Consider the following 23,183-nt stretch of genomic DNA (forward strand, 5'->3'; position numbering starts at 1 on the left):
TGTCAAGCCCTGAGCATGAGCGTCTGAACACACACACTTGAAGAATGGGGTCCGTGGGTGTATTTGGTCTTCAGATTTAATAACACAGATCACAATATCTGTTGTGTTTTATCGTCTTGCTGTTGCTGCCACAGTGCCACCATTTTCCTAGTATGGGTTTTGTGAAACGCGAGGAGCACAACCAGAGCCAGAGATGGAAGGAGTTCAACAAATGAGTCTGTGTGTTGTCATCACAACAGGCCTCCGTGACGTGACTTTCCTCATTTAAACCCTTCTTGCCAAGGAGGAGGCTCAAAAGCCAAAGCGTCATCTCTCCTCTGTTGAACTCTGAACATCTATGGCTGTGGTCCGATCTCCGTTGCAGCAGATGTGCTGACCTTCCCCACACAACTGTATTGACTCCTCCACCAGCTGAATCACTCCTCACCACCAATATTCAGCCAGCGCTCACCCAGATCACCAGAACCCCTTGTGTAATCATTAGCCAGCGCCAAAGCCGTCTTAAAAATAGGAAAGCAGAAGAGAGAATGGACCCATCTCAAAGAAATCAAGAAATCAAGAAAAGAGGGTGGGGCTTGAGGTCAATTATCACACCCTCTGTGGAGCCACACAGGTTTAAAAATCAACTGTGAAACAATCACCCTGTGACCAATAACAATCCCTCTTGTGATCAAGCCCTCCTCCAGGATTGGTTTGCTGGCACGAAGACAGTAGCAGTGAGATTGGATGCTGATTGCTCAGAAGGGTATGCAGGGGGTGGGGAGGGGTGGGGCTTCTCTTACTTTGGGCAATGAGCTGGCTTTCTTCTTGCCCCAAGAGCCAGTAAGAAATGAGATCTGTGTCTCGCTGCCTTTACTTTCCTCCTGAGTCTGAGTCTAGAAACATAAATGTCATTTGAGGGGAGGGGGGGGGACAACTGCATGGATAAGCTTGTGTGTACAAACCAATAACCTTGGAATACTGGCGAGTATACCAGGGTGGCAGCAGTGAGTGTGTGTGTGTGTGTGTGTGTGTGTGTGTGTGTGTGTGTGTGTGTGTGTGTGTGTGTGTGTGTATGCCTGTGTGTGTATGCCTGTGTGTGTATGCCTGTGTGTGTGTGTGTGCGTGTGTGTGTGTGTGTGCGTGTCTGTGTATGCCTGTGTGTGTGTATGCCTGTGTGTGTGTGTGTGTGTATCTTCTGAATCAGAGCAGGAAAGCCACAGAAGAGGACGACGGTAAGAGAGTAAGGAAGGAAAAAGAGAGGAAGGGAAAGAGTGAGAGAGAGGAAGAAGAGAGATGAAGGAGAGAGAGATGAAGGAGAGAGAGAGGAAGGAGAGAGAGGGAAAGGAGAGAGAGAGGGGAAGGAGAGAGGGGAAAGAGAGAGAGGGAAAGGAGAGGGAAACAGGGAGGGAGGAGATGACCTTGCCTTTTGCAGAGTCACTCTCTCTCTCTCTCTTCCTCAGAGGGACAGAACAGGAGGAGGAGGAGGAGGAGGAGGAGTAGAAAAGCAGGGGAGGGGAACAGATGCAATTATTGACCCTTCCTTCACTGTCACATAAAAGCTTTAACATGAGCAGTAACTCCTGATTGTCCGGAGGTGTTTTATGATAAAGTAGGCTGCTGGGAGAGACAGGCTGGGGGGAGAGACGGGCTGCTGGGAGAGACGGGCTGAGGGGAGAGAGACGGGGTGAGGGGAGAAACGGGCTGAGGGGAGAGAGACGGGCTGAGGGGAGAGAGACGGGGTGAGGGGAGAGACAGGCTGAGGGGAGAGAGACGGGCTGAGGGGAGAGAGACGGGGTGAGGGGAGAGAGACGGGCTGAGGGGAGAGAGACGGGCTGAGGGGAGAGAGACGGGCTGAGGGGAGAGAGACGGGCTGAGGGGAGAGAGACGGGCTGAGGGGAGAGAGACGGGCTGAGGGGAGAGAGACGGGCTGAGGGGAGAGAGACGGGCTGAGGGGAGAGAGACGGGCTGAGGGGAGAGAGACGGGCTGAGGGGAGAGACGGGCTGAGGGGAGAGAGACGGGCTGAGGGGAGAGAGACGGGCTGAGGGGAGAGACGGGCTGAGGGGAGAGAGATGGGCTGAGGGGAGAGAGACGGGCTGAGGGGAGAGAGACGGGCTGAGGGGAGAGAGACGGGCTGAGGGGAGAGAGACGGGCTGAGGGGAGAGAGACGGGCTGAGGGGAGAGAGACGGGCTGAGGGGAGAGAGACGGGCTGAGGGGAGAGAGACGGGCTGAGGGGAGAGAGACGGGCTGAGGGGAGAGAGACGGGCTGAGGGGAGAGAGACGGGCTGAGGGGAGAGAGACGGGCTGCTGGGAGAGACGGGCTGAGGGGAGAGAGACGGGCTGAGGGGAGAGACGGGCTGAGGGGAGAGAGACGGGGGGGGGAGAGAGACGGGCTGGGGGGAGAGAGACGGGCTGAGGGGAGAGAGACGGGGGGGGGGAGAGAGACGGGCTGAGGGGAGAGAGAGACGGGCTGAGGAGAGAGACGGGCTGAGGAGAGAGACGGGCTGAGGGGAGAGAGAGACGGGCTGAGGGGAGAGAGACGGGCTGAGGGGAGAGAGACGGGCTGAGGGGAGAGAGACGGGCTGAGGGGAGAGAGACGGGCTGAGGGGAGAGACGGGCTGAGGGGAGAGAGACGGGGGGGGGAGAGAGACGGGCTGGGGGGAGAGAGACGGGGGGGGAGAGAGACGGGCTGGGGGGAGAGAGACGGGCTGAGGGGAGAGAGACGGGGGGGGGGGAGAGAGACGGGCTGAGGGGAGAGAGAGACGGGCTGAGGGGAGAGAGACGGGCTGGGGGGACAGATGGGGAGCTGCTTCATTTCCATATGCCAGCACTGCTCCATGGCGGTCAGACGTGGGGGTGAGACTCAGAGGCAAAGGATGAAAGCAAAAGTTAAAAGTAAAGCAGCCTATGCTGCACTGAGACGGACGAGCCAACTTTAGACCAACACTGTTGGAACAGACAGACAGGGGTGGGGAGGGGTGGCGCTATAACCAGAAATAAGGGGAAACATTTATTAATTTAAGTATTGTGATTATTTTTAAACACCGATTCCTGAATAGATATGTAACCTCACTCGATTGCCACGGGCAAAGTAGCCAGGCGGAACAAAATGTACCCACTATGTTTCCGGTGGGAAGCATTAAAGCGCATGGACGTAGTGCATGTTTACAGATACAAGGAGATATTTCTCTCAATTGTCAACATTTTCTATCCGTTCAAATGCTTGCTACAAGGCAGCAAGATCAATCAAGGCCATATTCTGTGTGACTCTAGGGAGAAAAAGAGAAAGAGCAAGGCGACTGACGTTTTGGAGACTAGATGCAGACGTTAGTAGCCACGCTAACAAGCTAACATTACACAAACATAGCTTGCTAACCTAGTTAGCAAGTTATTTTAGTTTTCTGCAACACACTGGCTTCATTCAGGGCTTCCATTATAATAAGGAATATACTGGTATATAATGGTGGTTACAACTAGATAACCAGCTACGTTCTGTACATAAATTCAACATAACAAGCTAATCGTTATTTGTTAGCTTATAGCTGAGAGCACTAGCCATCTAAATATGACTCATATTGTGCCTCGTCTCTGGAAGAAGATTATAATTTAACATGGGCCATTGTTAAAATAAGTAAATAAACAATCGCAATACATCGTAATATCAAACACATACTAAATCGGGAGTATCAAATCGGTAGAGAAGTGTATCGTTCCAGCCCTACTAGAAACTGGGACATACTATATGAAGAGGACCGTGTGTGAGTGTCCATCTCACCTTCTTGATGTCCTCGATACATTTGATGATGTAACTGCGTTTGACGGTTTCTTTGACCGCGTACGCATCGCTCAGGATCCCCAGGTGTTCCTCAGATGCCTGTTGAACCAGACTGGTCGGCAGGGTGGGGAGGTGGGCTAGTTCCCACAGTACCTCCAGCACCTACACACACACACACACACACAGCCACCCACACACACACCCACGTTAAGACAGCTAAGACTCAAGGCTATGCTTATGTAACCAGACCAGTGCATGCTTTACAATATCTTATTTCCCACAACACCAATGAACAGTGGCTCAGGAAGTAGAGCCGTCGTCTGGTAATCGGAAGGTTCCCAGTTCAATTCCAGCTCCTGCCGGACACAGCATGCCGAGGTGTCCCTGAGCAAGACACTAAAAGCCCTAACTGCTCCCGGTGAGCAGGTCGGCCCATCGCAGGGTCGCCTCCGCCGGCGGTGTGTGAACGTGAGTCTTAAGTCGTAAAGTGTTATGGATGAAAGCGCTATAAAAATGCAGTGACCATTTACTATGAATATCTCCAGCCCAGACAGACAGACACAGACAGACCGACCGACCGACCGATGGATGGACGCACCTTTCCTGTCGTAGCTTCAGAGCGAGCCTCTCTGCCGATCCTCCCAATCAGACTAAGCAGCTTCTGTCTCACACGGTCACTTTCCACCTCCCAGCTCTGAAACACACACATGACACTTTTATTCAACTAGTAGCTCCGCGTAGCCTCGTGGAAAGACACAAGCAAAATCAAGACAGCCTGCTGACCTTCTGTATGAGCACAAAGAGGTGGCTGAGCTGATCGAAGTTGAACTTGACAGCAGCAGCAGCGATGATTGTGTGAATGTTCTCAATGACTGTCGACGACTGGCCTGCCTGGAAGACACAGACATGGGAAAAACAATCAGACTATCTGAAAGCAGACATTGGTCCGTCTGTCTCACACACACACACGTATACAAATAGTCAGGCACGCGCGCACACACACACACACTAAACAGTTTATTTGAATCCACAAATTATATGATATATACACAACATTAAAATATTCCAGCAGTTCAGTGTGGCTTATGGACACTTAGGGATATAAAGAGCATCATCTCTCTCCACCCACACCATTAAGGGAAAGCTGTGATGCAAGCTACCTTCTTCTTAGTAAAGCTATTCAATTGCTAAGCATATCTTACCTACATTTTGATTTTGGTTTTACTAACTCAGCAGTAACTAGTAAATGACTAATGATGACTAGATGCAAATGATCGGGGGCTTGATGGGGAAATCCCTACCTAATACGGCAGAAACTGAACAGAATCTTGCAACCCATTTGGACACAAAGACGGTACAGGAGTACAGCTGCTCACCTGTATCCTCCAGATCTTAGAGAGTTCGTCCAGAGACAGTTTACTCCCCAGCAGCTCAATGATTCCCTTTATTCTCTCACAGTACTGAGCCTGGTCGATGTTACCTGCAACCACCCACAGGAATCACAAGGAATGCGGGTGTTACTCCCTGCACCATAAAGGCGCAACAAACAACCCTGGGGAGGAACGGAGTGGGACACGCACAATGGAAATAATGACGAGGACGGGGAGAATGTGTAATGAAAACAGGAATCGAATTTGGGGAACAAAATGAGAAAATATTAATAAATGACTGAAGCATGGAGGAAGAGAGAATAATGAAAATGGGAAACAAGAGAGGGGAGAGAAATGACAAGAGCAGTGAAGAGGAGGGAGAGGAAATGCAATGAGAACGCCGTCGAGCAGGGGAACAAGCTGACTAAATACGAATAAAACATAATGAAATGTAATGAGAAAGCCGTCGAGCAGGGGAACAAGCTGACTAAATACAAATAAAAACATGAAGAAATGTAATGAGAATGCCATCAAGGAGGGGAACACACTGACTAAATACAAATAAACAAATCAAAACAGACATTTTAGAACGCCATCAATACAAACACACAAATAAAACATATAAAGCAGTTAAGAGGATGGAGAGAAAACATAATGAAAAGAGGAGTCAGAAGTGAAAGGAGGCAGGAGGAAGGAGTGCAGAAGGAGTGCGATACCAGCTCCTTTCATGTACTATTGAGAGATAGATAGATACTGTAGATCAGCGGTTCTCAAACTACGGGTCGCGACCCAAAGTGGGGTCATGGGTAGGTGACAGTGTAGTGTGCATTGGCAAGTAAAAACTTTTTTATAAATATTTTTTTTATGCGCTGGCAACATATTTGGGCTAAATATGCCTCGTTTTATAAATGTGTATTGATAACATAGTGCTATAATTACATTTTCTAATAAATATGCATGATCAAGTTCAACGTCTGCTTTTATTTTGATATTCCTTAACCTCTTAACACTTTGAGTGCCAGCAGGGGGCGCCGGAGATAGCGCTTGAGTGCCGGCGCTGTAGTCAATGGGAGAGCGAGCAAATTTGCGAACGCATAAACTATATCTTAAATTATGGCTATGTGTCTAATACGCCCGTCGCTTATCAATGACTTGTTTGCAGTCAACATTGTCGAAACGGATTATTTTTTTTTAAATCGGTACATTTCCGTTTTATACCATTTTGAAAAACGCTCGTTTTTTTTTCCTTCCAGAAAAAAAAAGATTCTGTGATAATCGCCCTTTACTGGAATACACAAAACATGTTGTAATTTTTCTGCCTATTTATGAATAGTTTTCAAATAAACGCTAGATTATCGATAGTATATGTATACTTATGCACGCTAGAGAAGCGGGCTGAAAAATCTATTATCCATTTCCCTTTTTTTTTTATTATTTATCTTTTTCCCCCTCCTTTTTCCTCCGATTTTTTCCCATCCCAATGTTAGTCGTCATGCCAATTCCCAATCCCCTTCCTGGTCGCTGCGCACTTACCCCCCACAGTCGGTCTGGGAGAGTGGAGGCTACCACGTGCTTCCTCCGACACACGTCCAGCCAATCAACCGCTTCTTTTCACCTGGCAGCGCGGATTCTCACTGAGAGGGTGTAACGTGTGGAAGGATCACACTACCCCACTTAGATCCTATCCGCGCTTAGCAGGCGCCCCGACCGAACTGGAGGAGTCGCTGTTTACAACGACCCGGACCCACCCCGCCAGCTTCTCCCACCCTCTAATACAGCCAATTGTATTAGTGTGAACGGCCAGCCAAGCTGGTGACAACCCCGGAGCTGTGAGCTGGATTCGAACAGGCGAATCCAGCCGCTCCGGGGTTGGTGACGAACGCAATCTCCGTTACGCCACCTGACCGCCCCCGATTATCCATTTCCTGATCAGCACACGCACACACATATGGGACACGCTGAGATATAGGTGAAAAAAGCTCAGATTATCAAAAAAAAAAAATATATATATACCGTAATTCCTCTAATAGTAACCGGGTCTCAAATACAAGCCGGGTCTCTATTAATGGCCGGGTGCGCTCTTGAGCTAAGCAATTATAAGCCGGCCTCCTAATACAAGCCGGGTTACTAATATACTGAGCTGCATACTGAGCTAGTTACTTGATTTCACTTTGAAAACGTTGAAATGACCAGTGACCACCTGTAATTGCACTGTTTACTATTTCATACAGTACTTGGTTTCAATAAATGAACCCAGTACATTTTACTGGGTTCAAACTGACACAAAATGTTGATTTATTCATTATGATCCGTTTGAAAATTTGAAATATAGGCCTCCCTCTTATACAGGCCTCCTCCTAATACAAGCCTGGTACCCGCTACAGTTGAAACAAATACAAGCCGGGGTTACTATTAGAGGAATTACGGTATATATATACTCGGGTCTGGCGCTGAATGGTTGGCGAGTTAATCCGACTTTCCTCGGGTCTGGCCCTGATTGAGTTAAGGGGGGGTGCACGTGTAGAAACGGTTGTAATTCCTACCCTGTTCACCTAATTCGGATGTAAATACCCTCAAATTAAAGCTGAAAGATTGTTTAATTTCAAGTCCATTGTGGTGGTGCACAGAGCCAAATTGTGAAAATTGTGTCAATGTCCAAATATTTATGGACCTAACTATATATAGATAGTGATAGCTAGATAGCGATAGATAAATGATAATAGCAAAAGCAATTTATATCTTAGAAATCAAAGTTGCATAGAGAGAGAGAGAGAGAGAGAGAGAGAGCGATAGATAGATAAAGCTTAGGTATCTCCTTACCCTCCAGTGCTATTGAGAGGACAGAGTTCTCTACCAGCCAGTCCAGCAGTCTGTCTGTGTCTATGGCATTCTTCACTGTCTTAGACACCGTGCTCTCCTCAATGAGCTTTGTCACCTGACACAGAGATCAATATTACACACCTGATAACTGATCAAAGCCACCTAATCACCAAACCTATAAACTCATTTAAAACATGGTAATTCTGCACCCTAATGTTCAATACTTTCCCCCTGCTGCACACTGCCGCACCAATCGGAGATATCAGAGCGGAGATCGCGCCTATTGGGTATATACTATCAAAGTCTGTCTGGGAAACAAGAGGTGCTCTGACATCAGTGATCAGGGTGGGGCAGCAGTGTACAGCAGGTTGAAAACATCAACCACTAGGGCAGCAAAGACTGCCATGCGTTTCATTACTCTTTTAAATAAAACCCCATAGAATCGACTCAACGCTCCTCATGTAGTTCTCATTCAAGCTTAAGACCCCCAGCAGCGGCTGACCTCTTTGAGGGAGTTCATCTTGGTGGAGAAGTGGGGTGTTTTGAGCATGCGCAGCAGGGTGTCCAGCCTCAGGTCGTCCACCACGGTGACCAGCTCCCTCTGGAACCTCATACACAGCAGCTTGATGGCAGACAGCAGGTCCGGGATGCTCACGAGACGCTGGAGGAAGCGGAGAGAAAGACGGAAGGACTGAAGGATTAAAAGGGGGTTTGAGCATCATAGTTCCACATGACCTTCTTTGGGCATTTCTCCTCCACGAGAGAGTAAGGTAAATGCGGAATATGCGTGACTCAAGGCAAGTGGGCCAGTCACCGCATGTGTGGTGCTGCTGGGTCACCCTACAAGCGGTTACATTTTGGGAGAGGTGCACATGGGCTCTTTGCCAGTAGGCTCCTTGGCCTTTCGCTGGGACCAGCAACACCTCCGGCAGCATTTTCACATTTGAGTAAGCTTTAGTCCACTAAGAATTTATTTTGTAGAGGAAAGCCTTAATAAATAGGATGGAGGTCCAAGGTACTGAATTTACTTCCGACTTTAAAGAGAGTAGATATCAAGGAAAATTCCCTAGACTGAAGCTGCAATAAAAAGATGCAGAGGGGTTGGGTACCGAGAACAGAGTACCAACGGGCTCAGTACTGCTCACACCATATCGCTATGTTCATATTGTGTCTCATTGTACCTTGTGCATAACGACAATCAATTGCCCCTTTTGTGGTTGGGCAGCAGTCAGTCTGACATGCACTTCAAAAGTGACAGACAATAAGCAGAACATCATCACGTCAAAAGGAAAACGCTCTCAATTATGGCTTCACTTCACTGAAACAGACAATGACAGCAGCAGATGATTGGTCTTACTTAGTCCTTTAGGTCGCACTGATGCGATTTTCAAACGAAAAAACGACTTTCAAGATTTGTTCAAAAGGTACACGAGGTGTACATTGCCCATACTACTATCAAAGTCTCCAATTTAAGCTAAACAGCGAGTGTTCGTTTCGAGCATCTCTTTTTCTCCACCTCTGTCTCGCAGCGCGCAGTATAGGCTACAGTAGATGACAACACACTTTTGAAATGAATAGCCTGTGTCGTAAGAAAGAAAGAATATGCCTCTACCATACAGCGCTTCAGCAAATCAACCAGCACCACAAGCAGATGAAACAGAAAGACTCAGATCCTGAACCAGAACAGGCGAGTGAAGATACAGTGACAGCCAGTGAAACATCCTGCCTAGCAAAGGTATTTTTTTCTTTTTCTTCAATGGTTACAGTACAACAACTAGACAATTAAATACACTGTACATACTGTAGGCAGTCTGGTGCAGCCATGTGTTGCAGGTGAGGGGCTTGTCACCCTGGTTGCAGGCTTTCAGAGGCAGGACAGAAGGAACAGAGCGAGCGAGTGCGGGTTACGTGTTTAACTACGGTGATATGATACAAGAAATGCAATTCACCAAGCTTAAAGCTGAACTTGGTAGTTTGGGGAAACTACTCTGAAAACTCAAGATAGTGTGATATCTCATAAAAAATTAGTTAAGTGTCTCAAGAGGAAAACTGGAACCCTGGAACACTTTCTCCAGAGGTTGAGAATCTACTTGTGGTGGTGGGTGGCGTGGAACAGCACTAGAGATGTCACCATATGAGATTTTGATTATTACGATTATTGTGTGAGGAAATATCATGTTTTCACGATAATTATACTTGTTTTTTATTTAAAAAATGATTATATATATATATAATATATAAATCAGTATCTTCCTTTTGAATAAAATAGACATAATCTGCATCAGGAGTGTTAAAGATAATTTGCCTAATCCATGTAAAAAAGAGAAGCCTATAGCAAATTTACACACAAACACACACTATTGGAGCAAACTATCCCCGCAAATCAACTCAAATGAAAACAAAAGTGAAGACGACATAGCAATGTTGAATGCAGGGCTAGACACAATCTTTCGAAAATGTAAGGTCTGCTGGTCTGTGTGCATTATGACATGACAATTGCGCATCTACCTAGGTGGGTCTCAATCTACCTGGGCGGGTCTCAATCTACCTGGGCGGGTCTCAATTTACCTGGGCGGGTCTCAATCTACCTGGGCGGGTCTCAATCTACTTGGGTGGGTCTCAGGCCATGTCCCCACGTATCTGGATCTTTTGCCAAACGCAAATTTTATTCCACGATTGGGCCTTTCATCCACACATAAACAGTGTCTTCAGAAACATAAACAGAGATTTTCTTAAACGCATTTTAAAGTGAAGATTTTCCAAAATATCCGTTCAGTGGATCCGTGTAGCCACTGTAAACGCATAGTCTAGATAAACGATGATGCCACAGCACACTACGCATGCTCAGACTGTTGTTCTATCTATGGCAATAGGCAATAGTAGCCTTGAAGCGCACAGAGGTAATAAGATGGACATCGCCTGGTGCTGAAATGACAGACAGAAATAGCATGTAGTTTCTTCCCCCTCAAATGTATATATTTTCTCTTATTGATCTCTGCCTCTTAACCTGTAGACCGTTTTCGCCTAAAGGTACATGCCTAAGTAAATGGAAGATTGCTCCACTTCTGCAAGGTCAATTTGCATGTTCTTGGTATCTAGAAACATCTAGGGACCTGGGGGTTTGTATTTCCAGTGTCAGAAATATTGTGTCCGTTACTAGGCTGAGTAAATTGTAATGAAGAAAAGGAGAATATAAATTATGATTTATGATTTTTGCATCTTTGATCAAAAATTGATACGGGTAGGAGAAAATGCTCACTGAGCTCATTCACCACCTTATTGAGATCATGTGTACAAAAAATCTAAGCAAATGAATAAAGGGAAGATGATTAAACAGAAGGATTTGTAGATACAGTAATTAATGATAATCGATTTTAATTATAAATTCATATTTGACCTTGAACTTGACCTCATTATGGCCAAATCATACATCTATGGATAAGGAAAATGCTCCTCTTTCCAATGGCATGGTTGAATCTGGATTTAGTCATTTCCTTGCAGTTTTTACGATAATTAGCATTTTCCGATAAATTCGTATTTCCGATAAATCGTATAAAACATCGGTAAAATGAAAATATACACTTTGACTACTGTTTTTGATAGGGTTATGGTCTTTACTCTTTGCTACACATTTAATATGTTTTTAAACATTAACCTCTTAACATCCAAGGGCCCACATGTGGACGATTATTTGCCGACCTCTAGTGGCTCGGGTGTGCATTTCTTTTAATACATTATATAGATAGAATTAAAGCCCTATTTGTTGCCTGTCGATTGCCCTTTCAGGTGACAAAATCCGTTCAGCGGTTCTCGAGTTACATGCCGATATGTGAGGCGTGCCCCAAAGTACGCAAAAGTACACATTACCACCCCCGACTCCCGGGGCTCTAGTTCCGTCAATCATTTGGCGATCTCGAGAATCTTTGCACAGGGTTGTAGCCAATGAGTGTGGCTTTCCAATGATATGATAATTGGGGATCTAATACGGTCTCTATTGATCGATTTATGATAAAGAAAAGCAGGGGGTCCTATAGGGGGACCTTAAGGCTTAACAGCAGTACTGTATATTTGTATTTGTATATCATTCATAAATGTCTAGATGCAACAGCTACTGTATACTCCAGTGCGTGAATACTTTCCCTAAGGTGGTTGTCCTTCCGCGTTCGGTTTGCACGATCTGATTGGCCACTGACCTACGCTATTACGCCCCCACCTCGTAAGTAGAGAGTCGGCGCTGCACTCAACCGATTCATTCAACAGGAAGCGATTTGCGAGTACAATACACCATCACGCCAGAGTGGATAAAGAAATGCTCCAGAAATGAATATGCGTAGGGAAAGGCTTAACGAGTCAGCGCGAGAGCGCACACACAAAAGCACACACACATGATATCTGATTTATTAATGCCAAATAATGGACGACGACCACAATTGGCACTCGAAAAGTGTAAATGATGGATTAGTCTAGGGCTGACCCTTATTAGTCGATTAGTCGACTAATCGGTCGAAAGGGGCCGTAGTCGACTAACCAACCTCTTAGTCGAATAGTAAAAAAAAAAATATATATATATATATATATATATATATACCGTATATATATATATATTTTTTTTTTTATCATTCTTTCCAAAAGAAAAGAGGCCTAGAAGCGTGGCTAACGCTAATGGCACACATACCAGAGGCTAACTGCCTACGAAAACAGGCACAGAGGCACTGAAAGAGGATTTCACCCATCTAATGAACACACTAGAGTCTAGACTAGACAAATATCAAGATGTATCAGTGGACCAATTGCATGCTTTTGCAAAGGACAAGAAGCCTTCAGTCGACTCCTTCAAACATTAAGCACCCCCACAGCCCAAATGGAATGATATTTTTTTTTTTTTTTTTATTTTTGTCGACCAATAGTCAAATAACGGCAAATTTTGGCCAATCATAGTCGACCATCCAAATCCTTAGTCGGGGACAGCCCTAGATTAGTCAGTAACAATTCATGACAGCTTGTATAGCTCAACTGGTTAGTGCCCTGCCTGTGGACCATATGGTCCCCGGTTCGAATCTCCTGCTTACTTTTTTTGTCTTTTCGTAACGTTAAATAATCTATTCACTCTGGTGTCCCAAAAAGGACAATAACACCACCTTATGCATACTGCACCTTATGTGAATACTGTGATACTGTGAATACTGTATATTTCAGTTGGTTAGATAGTCAATTCTATTGACTTATTTGTTTACACTGCTTGTGTTTTCACTACCTGTGTACCCCCCCTCCATGCTGGCATGATGCCTGAATTACCCCAAGGGGATCAATAAAGGAATATCTTATCTTATCAACCAGAGTGGATACATTAATTAACGTTACAGAAAAAAAATAAGTATCCAAGAGATTTGAACCGGGGACCATATGGTTCACAGGCAGGGGACTAACCAGTTGAGATATACAAGCTGTCATGAATTGTTACCGTTGGAAATTCAATGTTGGCTTGTTTTTATACAAAATGTTCTTATTTTCTTTCAATATATTATTTTACCCGGCAGTGGTACCTCCGGCTTGGTCTGATGATGTCCCTACAAAACACAATTGTCAGTGTTCGTGGGTGGGAAGCCGGTGGGGTATGAGACCTGGAGATATGCTCTCCCATTGAAACTCCTTGCTGTCAGGTGAAAAGAAGTGGCTGGGGATATGAATTGGGAATATGGGAGAAAATGGCAAAAAGCCAATTCTTTTTATTGATTTTCGTTTGACAATTTAGGAACTGGCATAGTTTTGAAGTATCTATTTTTGGCACCAGGATTGAGGGGGACAATGGAGAACATAGCCAGACATGCTATTCCTGTCTCATATTATATTCCCAGAGAGGCAGTTTATGAGCACAGATTAGGAAAAAATAATAACACCACAATATCCAAAAGAACACAGAGGCCATTTCTCCGTTAACTTTGATATACTACATATTTCTAATGTTTGTAAAGCAAAAACTTGATTTTAAGATATTAAAAGTTAGAAAAGGCTTATTTTCCCATTCACAAGTCAATTCAAGAATCTATATGCACACACAACCTAAATGTACATGGTCAAATAAAAAAAACATGAGACACTGGCTGATTCTTACCTTGTCTTTCAGATCCTTCTCCTCCAGGTTCTGTACGTAGGTGATCATCTTATGGATGACTGGGTCTAGCATGGGCTGGATGGGACACAGACATGGGACCACATACATGTCATTAACACTGCTAGAACGCTGGCCAAACTGCATCAAATACATGTCATTAACACTGCTAGAACGCTGGCCAAACTGCATCAAATACATGTCATTAACACTGCTAGAACGCTGGCCAAACAGCATCTAATAGATGTCATTAACACTGCTAGAACGCTGGCCAAACTGCATCAAATACATGTCATTAACACTGCTAGAACGCTGGCCAAACAGCATCTAATAGATGTCATTAACACTGCTAGAACGCTGGCCAAACAGCATCTAATTACAGGTCATTAACACTGCTAGAACGCTGGCCAAACTGCATCAAATACATGTCATTAACACTGCTAGAACGCTGGCCAAACAGCATCTAATAGATGCTAGAACACTGGCCAAACTGCATCAAATACATGTCATTAACACTGCTGGAACGCTGGCCAAACAGCATCTAATAGATGTCATTAACACTGCTAGAACGCTGGCCAAACAGCATCTAATAGATGTCATTAACACTGCTAGAACGCTGGCCAAACAGCATCTAATAGAGGTCATTAACACTGCTAGAACGCTGGCCAAACAGCATCTAATAGATGTCATTAACACTGCTAGAACGCTGGCCAAACAGCATCTAATAGATGTCATTAACACTGCTAGAACACTGGCCAAACAGCATCTAATAGATGTCATAACACTGCTGGAACACTGGCCAAACAGCATCTCATTTTCATAGCTCTTCACTTTATTTATTTTTTTTAATCTACTTTTTCTCCCCATTTTCAATTTTTCTCCCATCCCAATTTCGTATTATCCAATTCTACCCTCCCCTGTCTCGAACGTTGTCAGACCATGCCTCCCACTGGTCGGCTGCAATGTGGACGAAGCCTTGCATCACGTGTACCCTCCGGTACACGAGGAGGCAGCCGTCGCATCTTTTCACCTGTACAGCGCGCTCTCTCAGCGGCGAGGAGTAATGCGTGGGAGGCTCACGCTGCCCCCGATACTTCCTGATTCTGCTGTACAGGCGCACCAACCGACCTGTAGGAGTCGCTGTCCACAACGTCCGATCCCCACCCACCGGCTTTCCCACCCCCTAATACTGCCAATTGTATTAGTATGAACGACCAGCCAAGCCGGAAGCAACGCCGAGAGCTGGGCTCGAACCCAGCATCTCCTGCGTTAGTGGCGAGCGCCTTGCCCACTGCGCCACTTAGCCGCAGCGCTTCACTTTCTTGAACATTGGACATATACATCTGTATGTCTGTATGTATGTATGTATGTATGTATGCATGCATGTATGCATGTATGTATGTATGTATGTATGTATGTATGTATGTATGTATGTATGTATGTATGTATGTATGTATGTATGTATGTATGTATGTATGTATGCGCGTGTGTGAGCGCATGTATATATATGTATGTACAATATGTATGTAGGGCTGGGCGATATGGCCTCTAAATGATATCGCGATATTTTTTGGCCATATCACGATACACTATATATATCGCAATATTTTGACATTTCCTCTAAAGCGCTTAAAATGCTTGATTTAACCCTTTGATGCATAAAGTCACGCCAATGATGATTATAATAAGTCCCTGCAACATGTTTGCATTATTAAACCATGAAGATGCTTTAAAAAATAATTAAATGAAAATGTACTAAGAGTAGTCTACTGACACGAATAATTTTTTTTATTTACATCTAAGACAATTTATATAAAAACTATTGGGCGCCTAAGACTTTTGCACAGTACTGTGTTTTCTATCCACTTTAGCCAAACACACATATATATATATATTAGTGCTGTCAGGCGATTAAAAAATTAATCGAATTAATTACAGGATTTGTAATTAATTAATCTAATTAATCGCATTTAATCTCATAACCATTTTATGCCTGATATTCTATAATCATATTTCAAATTGCATGTGTCCGGATGGCAGAATTCAGTACTGTATACAAAACCTTCCGTTTAATCATCTTCCATCTATTAATTTGCTTAGATTTTTCAGGTCTGGTCAATTTGAGCATGGTGTTATTCACAGTCAAAGATAAAAAGAAATGTATTGATATTCTCATTTGGTTCATTACAATTTACTCAAAATAAAATTTTCATTCAATCAATCACCGCACAGATTGATTGATTGAATGAAAATGTTATTAACAGATTGCAGAATGGGTATACAGTACGGCTCAATACACACAATTGTTAAGGGGATGCAGACCAGAGAAAGACTTTCATCTTGTTTACATCAGGGTCCCCCATTTTCAATTCATAATGAATTGTAAGTAAGGGTGCAACTTGCACCGTGCAATCCATTCTTTGTGGATCTAGCCCACAGTATTTCTGACACTGGGAATACATTCCCTGAAATTCATAGATGTCCCTAGAATCAGATACCAAGAACATGCAAATGGACCATATTAAAAAAAAGTCTGTAAATGTGTAGTCTACATTCTTATGGAATGAATGAGATACAAAAAAATAAAAATAAAAAATGTTTTAATTAATTTTGAGTTAATTTTCATAACGCGATAATTTGCTGTGTAATTAATTAATCTAATTAACGCGATAAACTGACAGCCCTAATATATATATATATACACACTACTGTGAGAAAATAATAATCACACACAAAGGGATAATGGCTTATAGCAGACTTAATGATTTTAGAATATTTCAGATAATGAAATTAAATGTTTATATCATCAACTATCCAGTTAGTATTTATACTGTAACGTTTGGCTACTTTAAATCATTGAATGTAGAGAGAGAGAGAGAGAGAGGGCGAGAACGCGCGAGAGAGCCAGCTCCCCCCCCCCCCCCCCCCCTCGGGTTTTGTTCTAGGTTTGCGCTTTGATCGTCTAAGCTGCCGTAGTGATGATGTCACACTCGAATGTAAATAGGAAGAGTTGACCACACGGAAACTGGATGATATAAAGAAACGAATAACCAATAAATATGAAGTTATGTTTAAACTTCTGTTGTCAAGCGTCGTCAATATAATATAACCCACCCCCTTTCCTCACAAATGGAACTAGTGTTGTGGAGTCCGCTTTGAGCGTTTTCCAGGGTTAGCATCTAACGCTAGTTAGCTTTGCCTAGTCATCATGGATAACTTGGTTAGCAGCTAACGTTAGCCCATTGCTTGCGTCAATTAAATTGCATGTCATTAAAGGTCCGCGCTGGTCTGTCTAATGAAATTACAATTGCATGTCATTTAAGGTCCACGCTGGTCATGTGTCTATAATGAAATGAGAGGACAGCTCTGCGCTAAAGCAAGTCTGATCTCAGCCGCGACAACATATACTCGATGTTCATGATATAGTAATTTACTACATCTCATGTAGAACAAGCCGCGATACATCGAGTATACTCGATATATCGCCCAGCCCTATATGTATGTGTGCACACATATGTCTGTGTGTAAGCAGAGCTCACCTGTATCAAGCTGGAGTTGAGGTATTCTGCGCACACACCAAGAGGCTGCACCAGGGCTGATACACACTACACACAGAGAGGAGGAGAATTAGACATGCATGACACAGTAACCAAAGGAAACCTTGTTAGCAAAAACACATGCAGAATCACTCCACTCTCTCCACTAAGCTTCCTGTGGTGTGTAGTTGGACAGGAAGCATTAACGGCTATCACTTTTAAATGGCTTGTGAAATCAAATACGCTGCTGTATTGGCTCCACCCATCCTCTCAAATTAACGTGTTTAGGCCAAAGGTTAATTTTGTAACTGAAGTGACAGTGCATTCCAAGTAGTGCGAGTGTGTATGAGAGAGAGAGATAGAGATGTGTTGATGAGTGAGGGTTCCAATAGCGGAACCCAGCTGTCTTTGGTCATTTGGTGCCAAATCAGAGGCGTTTGCTGAATGGCTCCTGTGTTCTTCTGCTCTCCTCACTATCCCATCACTCTCTCTTTCCATCCCTCCATCACTCTTTCCATCCCTCCCCCTCTCCCTCTCCACCCCTCGTCCCCCTCCTCACAAGAGTGAATTCCCTCTCTGCACTTGACTTCCTGTTCAGAGAAGAAAAATTAATGAGTCACCCCTGGGAGCTGCCGACTCCTCCCTTTTATCTCTCTGCCCCTCTCTCTCTCTCTCTGCCCCTCTCTCTCTCTCTCTCCCCCCCTCTCTCTCTCCTCCTCTCATCTGTCAGGGAGTTGACAGCATACACTCAGCTGAACTCTCAATGCTACCAGTGAATGTAAGAGTTCACTACCAGCCTCTAGGAGTATGCCAGCCTACTTTGACATGCTAATGGATTGTGTGTTTGTGTGTGTGTGTGTGTGTGTGTACACACACTGAATCAATGGATATGCACTGCTGTGGTTTCCGGGCCACGTTCCCTATAGGAAGTATCGGGACAAGGATGCCTCAGAATACACACACAACGAATCAGTTCAGAGGGAGGATGAGAGAGAGAGAGAATGTGAGAGAAAGATAGAGAAAGAGCATGTGAGAGAGAAAGAGTATGAGTGAGAGACAGAGAAAGAGCATGTGAGAGACAGAGAAAGAGTATAAGTGAGAGAGACAGAGAAAGAGTATAAGTGAGAGAGACAGAGAACGAGTATAAGTGAGAGAGACAGAGAAAGAGTATGAGTGAGAGACAGAGAAAGAGCATGAGTGAGATACAGAAATAGTATGAATGAGAGACAGAGTATGAGTGAAAGAGACAGAAATAGTGAGACAGAGAAAGAGTATGAGTGAGAGAAAGAGTATGAGTGAGAGAGGCCATGGAGTAAACACCATGACCTCTTGCCTGTATAAACAATCCTCAAGTTCCTCTTCTCTCTCTTTCTCCATCTAGATCCCCCCCCCCCCTTGATTGATTGAAAATTGTATTAACAAATTGCAGAATGGGTACAATACAGTACAGCTCAATACACACAATTGTTAAGGGGATGCAGACCAGAGAAAGACTTTCGTCTTGTTTACATCAGGGTCCCCCATTTTCAATTCATCATAATAATCCCCCACGAGGATAATTCTATTTCATCACTGTTCAACATTATAGAGTGGGTGGGAAGGAGAGGAGAGGAGAGGAGAAGGGGAAGGGGAAAGAGGGGAGAGGAGAGGAGAGGGGAGGGGAAGGAGATGAGAGGGGAAGGGAAGGAGGATTCTCTCACAGATATCTCTATTTCCTCTGTATTCAGCTTGGTCTGGATGGCTGTGAATCCTCCCATCTCTCCGAACTAGATGGGGGGGGGGGGGGGGGGGGAGAGAAGGAGAACAAGACAGTTGAAGTCTGGAAATGGATCATACAGTAGATATGTTGAGTTGTGGTATAAAATAGAGACATAACAGAGGTTGATTTATGGTATAGAATAGGGACATATTTGGGTCAGTGCACAACTTACTCGATTCACCAGATCAACCAGCCAACCGTGAGGCTCCTGAAACAAACATATGATGGTTTCAGTCCAAAATCTCTTCAACTATGGGATTGTACACAAGTGCACACACACACACAAACATACATACATATACACACACAGAATTAGATGTTCCCCCACAGATGTTGTGTGCCTTGCAGCGAAGTCCCTGTGGTTTTGTTACACAATACGCGGGAGAGGAGGAACCAGTTTGTCTGCCCCCCCCCCCCCCCCGTCTTGACCTGGCTACAAGCTGTAAACAAAAAGGCAACAGGCAAGTGTGTTTACAGATCAGTACTCGGTAGCTTTCACACTGAGAATCTTACCCCCCGCCTTGCCGTTCTGTGTAAAAGATATGAACACGGAATGAGGGGAGAGGTCAAAGTTGAAAGGGACTGTCTGGCATTGCAGGACAGGGGTGTGATGTTTGCATGCTGTGGTTAATTCTGTGGGGGTTAGCTTGTAGGCAACATCATAATCACAACTACTTTCATAAGTGGAGAGCTGCCCCATGCAACTATCCCCACACCACCAACCCGCAGGAATATTGCTCCCATCTAGCAATTAGTTGTGGGATAGAACCAAGGCTGACCACATGATATTATAATCATAATAATAATAATAATAAGAGGCTACATATTTTATGACTAATTAAAAGAAAATGCAACATGAGTTGAGATGCAACTTTTACCTTAAAGGTCACCTATTGTTCACTATTTGGGACATTTTACACAGTTCCTGTGAGTCTATGGAACACATCTGTAAAGTTTTTTTCAATAAAATTCATTGTTTTGTATTTTTTATCAAGTACTTTGGTGCACCACTTTCTCCCCTTCCAACGTACAAGCTGTTTTTGGCTGGGCTCCGCCCATACTCACCTGCACTGGCAGATACGCTAGGATGGAGGAACCTTTTCAAAGCGCACACACACCCGCTCTGTCTCTGGGTGTGTGTGTGTGTGTGTGTGTGTGTGTGTGTGTGTGTGTGTGTGTGTGTGTGTGTGTGTGTGCGTGACGTAAGTTGGGCGAGTGTGTGTGTCTGTGAGACGAGAGGAGAGAAGCGCTGCCGCGCGCGCGCGTGCGTGCGTGCGTGCGTGTGTGTGTCTGTGAGAGACAGAGACAGAGGAGAGAAGCACTGCCGGTAAAGCAAGTCTCATCTCAGCCGCGGCTGAGTCTCCTGAATAATATCGTGCCACTGCCCAGGCTTATTGCTTGTGGAGCACGATATCATTAGGAAACTATTAGGAACACTGTCGAACACTTTTGAGGAAGTGCTGACGGTGGAACAGCTGAAGGTGGCAACTCTGCTGTCGAAACCGCTTCCGCATTATTTCCTCTCGCTGCTTGCCCGTTTTGCTCATACTTTCAACGTTATGCTAACTCCTCCAATCACAGTTGATTGTGGGCGGGTGGTGGCAGATCAGATTTCTTACACGTCACAGATCCGAGTCAATTCAGAATGGCTTGTTTCAGTGGGGGGCGTTATTGTCTCAGCTGAACTGCAGAAACGGGACTTGGTAGAGATTTCACATTTTGTCAGTGTTGGTACACGATCGCGATCAGTACTTGGAATGGCGATCAGATAATTGGAATATTCTTTTTGCAGTACATCATAGACAAGGTAAGGGCTATATGTTATCAATCTTGCGTTGATCCGACATTGATTATATTTATCATATAACCTTTTTAAGTACAAATAAGCCTACAATGTTTGAGTTGTATGAGTGGAGATGAAAGCAGTGTTCTTGCCACTAAACAAATTAGGGAGAGAAGAACAAAAAATGCTCCTCCTATCAAACATATTTCAGAACCACAGCCTGAGATGCTGCTTCTATCAAACATATTTCAGAACCACAGCCTGAGACGCTGCTTCCATCAAACATATTTCAGAACCACAGCCTGAGATGCTGCTTCTATCAAACATATTTCAGAACCACAGCCTGAGACGCTGCTTCCATCAAACATATTTCAGAACCACAGCCTGAGATGCTCCTCCTATCAAACATATTTCAGAACCACAGCTTGAGACGCTGCTTCCATCAAACATATTTCAGAACCACAGCCTGAGATGCTGCTTCTATCAAACATATTTCAGAACCACAGCCTGAGACGCTGCTTCCATCAAACATATTTCAAAACCACAGCCTGAGCTGCTGCTTCTATCAAACATAGTTCAGAACCACAGCCTGAGATGCTGCGTCTATAAAACATATTTCAGAATCACAGCCTGACGCTTCTTCTATCAAACATATTTCAGAACCACAGACTGAGACGCTGCTTCTATCCGCCTGCAATTCGGGAACACGCCTTTTTGTCTAAACGCGCACATGCAGGTGAAATTGTGCCGTCTTCGCTTGGCAGAAAGACTGTTCTCCTTTTATGGCGTTATTGCAGGATTTCTGTGTAAAAAGGGAGCATGGTTTTTAAACAGTGGGTTGCAGGATGGTGCTGAAGGTTGCATGAGCAGCCTAACAGAGTAACCTAACATCCTTGTCCAAGGGAACGGAATACACATGTAATCATGTAATGCAACATCATTTTCACTGACCAACACATTTTCCCATTGGTTAATAAACTCATGACTTAACCCTTTCACTGCTGCACTACCAAACGGTTAACCCTTTCACTGCGACAATACACAGAAGGTTAACCATTTCACTGCCACACTACAGAAGATTAACCCTTTACTATCACACTACCGACGGTAACCGGTAAACAATTTTTTTTACTTGAACTTGATGACTGCATACTTTTTTTTTCAACGCTTATCTTTATACTTTATACTTATAGCACATGCATGAGCCTGGTAACAGAGGTCTGAACTTGAGTTGAACTTGAACTTGTGTACTCACATTTTTCTGTAGTGGTTGCAAGATTCCAGCCTTAAGTCCTATGTAGTACAGATACAAATTTGATAAAAATTCGTTCAGAAATGGCCAAATGGGTCTTTGAGAGACGTCCGAGTATAACCGGCAACAAAAAAAAAGCTCTCCAAAATCCATTTCCTCATCCACCGCCGTTTGTTCTGAAGTCTGATTCACATCTGGTTTTTGCTTGTCAACTTTCACCTAGATCCCTTATTCGCGCACCCCCCCCCCCCCCCCCACGTGGGGTATCGTTGGAAAAGGTACACTCATTGGCTACTACAACGCTGACCAATCATTTTCGCCATCAGCGGATGATTGGCAGTTCTGGAGCGTCTGAAGTCATCTGATGCGCGTAAAAAGACGCTCGCCTGACATATCGTCATGTAACTCGAGAACCGAGGCACGGATTTGGTCGAGTGAGGTAGCGTTAGAACGGCAACAAATAGATCTTTCGAAGGGTAAATGTTCGGCGAAAAATGCAGCCCCGAGCCACTAGACCAGGGGTCCCCAAACTTTTTCCTGTGAGGGCCACATAACTTTTCCCTTCTCTGGTGGGGGCCGGGGTCAGTTTGTAAAAGTGTGACGATCGCAGGGGTGCCTAAACGTAAACATTTATTGTTTTCCAGAAACAATTTTATTTTTTTGCCACACATAACCAAATATTAATAACCCTTTCCGAGATCTTCACAGAAAAAAAAGTCAGGAAATAAATAATAACACTATTAATGAAATAAATAACACTATTTATGAAATAAAAATACAGTACCTACAGACCACCTA

The 23,183-nt window shown here is 44.4% G+C and overlaps 1 protein-coding gene across 5 annotated transcripts in view; it reads right to left on the minus strand.

Moving 5' to 3' along the window:
• usp24 (ubiquitin specific peptidase 24) overlaps positions 1-23,183 on the minus strand; it is a 150,228-nt gene that overhangs the window by 85,517 nt on the left and 41,528 nt on the right. For 2 of the 5 annotated variants that reach the window (XM_084309162.1, XM_084309161.1), the window contains exons 6-17: positions 19,523-19,558; positions 19,292-19,357; positions 17,595-17,660; positions 14,059-14,133; positions 9,748-9,807; positions 8,449-8,607; positions 7,947-8,061; positions 5,133-5,236; positions 4,540-4,647; positions 4,355-4,450; positions 3,757-3,918; positions 783-875 (exon numbers count right to left, since the gene is read on the minus strand). In XM_084309162.1, coding sequence (XP_084165288.1) covers positions 783-875; positions 3,757-3,918; positions 4,355-4,450; positions 4,540-4,647; positions 5,133-5,236; positions 7,947-8,061; positions 8,449-8,607; positions 9,748-9,807; positions 14,059-14,133; positions 17,595-17,660; positions 19,292-19,357; positions 19,523-19,558 — 1,140 coding nt within the window. The remainder of the gene's footprint in view (positions 1-782; positions 876-3,756; positions 3,919-4,354; positions 4,451-4,539; positions 4,648-5,132; positions 5,237-7,946; positions 8,062-8,448; positions 8,608-9,747; positions 9,808-14,058; positions 14,134-17,594; positions 17,661-19,291; positions 19,358-19,522; positions 19,559-23,183) is intronic. The other 3 variants (XM_084309163.1, XM_084309164.1, XM_084309165.1) reach the window with 3 other exon arrangements.

Source organism: Notolepis coatsorum (assembly GCF_963971535.1).
Source record: "Notolepis coatsorum genome assembly, chromosome: 2".
In the NCBI taxonomy this organism is placed as follows: domain Eukaryota; kingdom Metazoa; phylum Chordata; class Actinopteri; order Aulopiformes; family Paralepididae; genus Notolepis; species Notolepis coatsorum.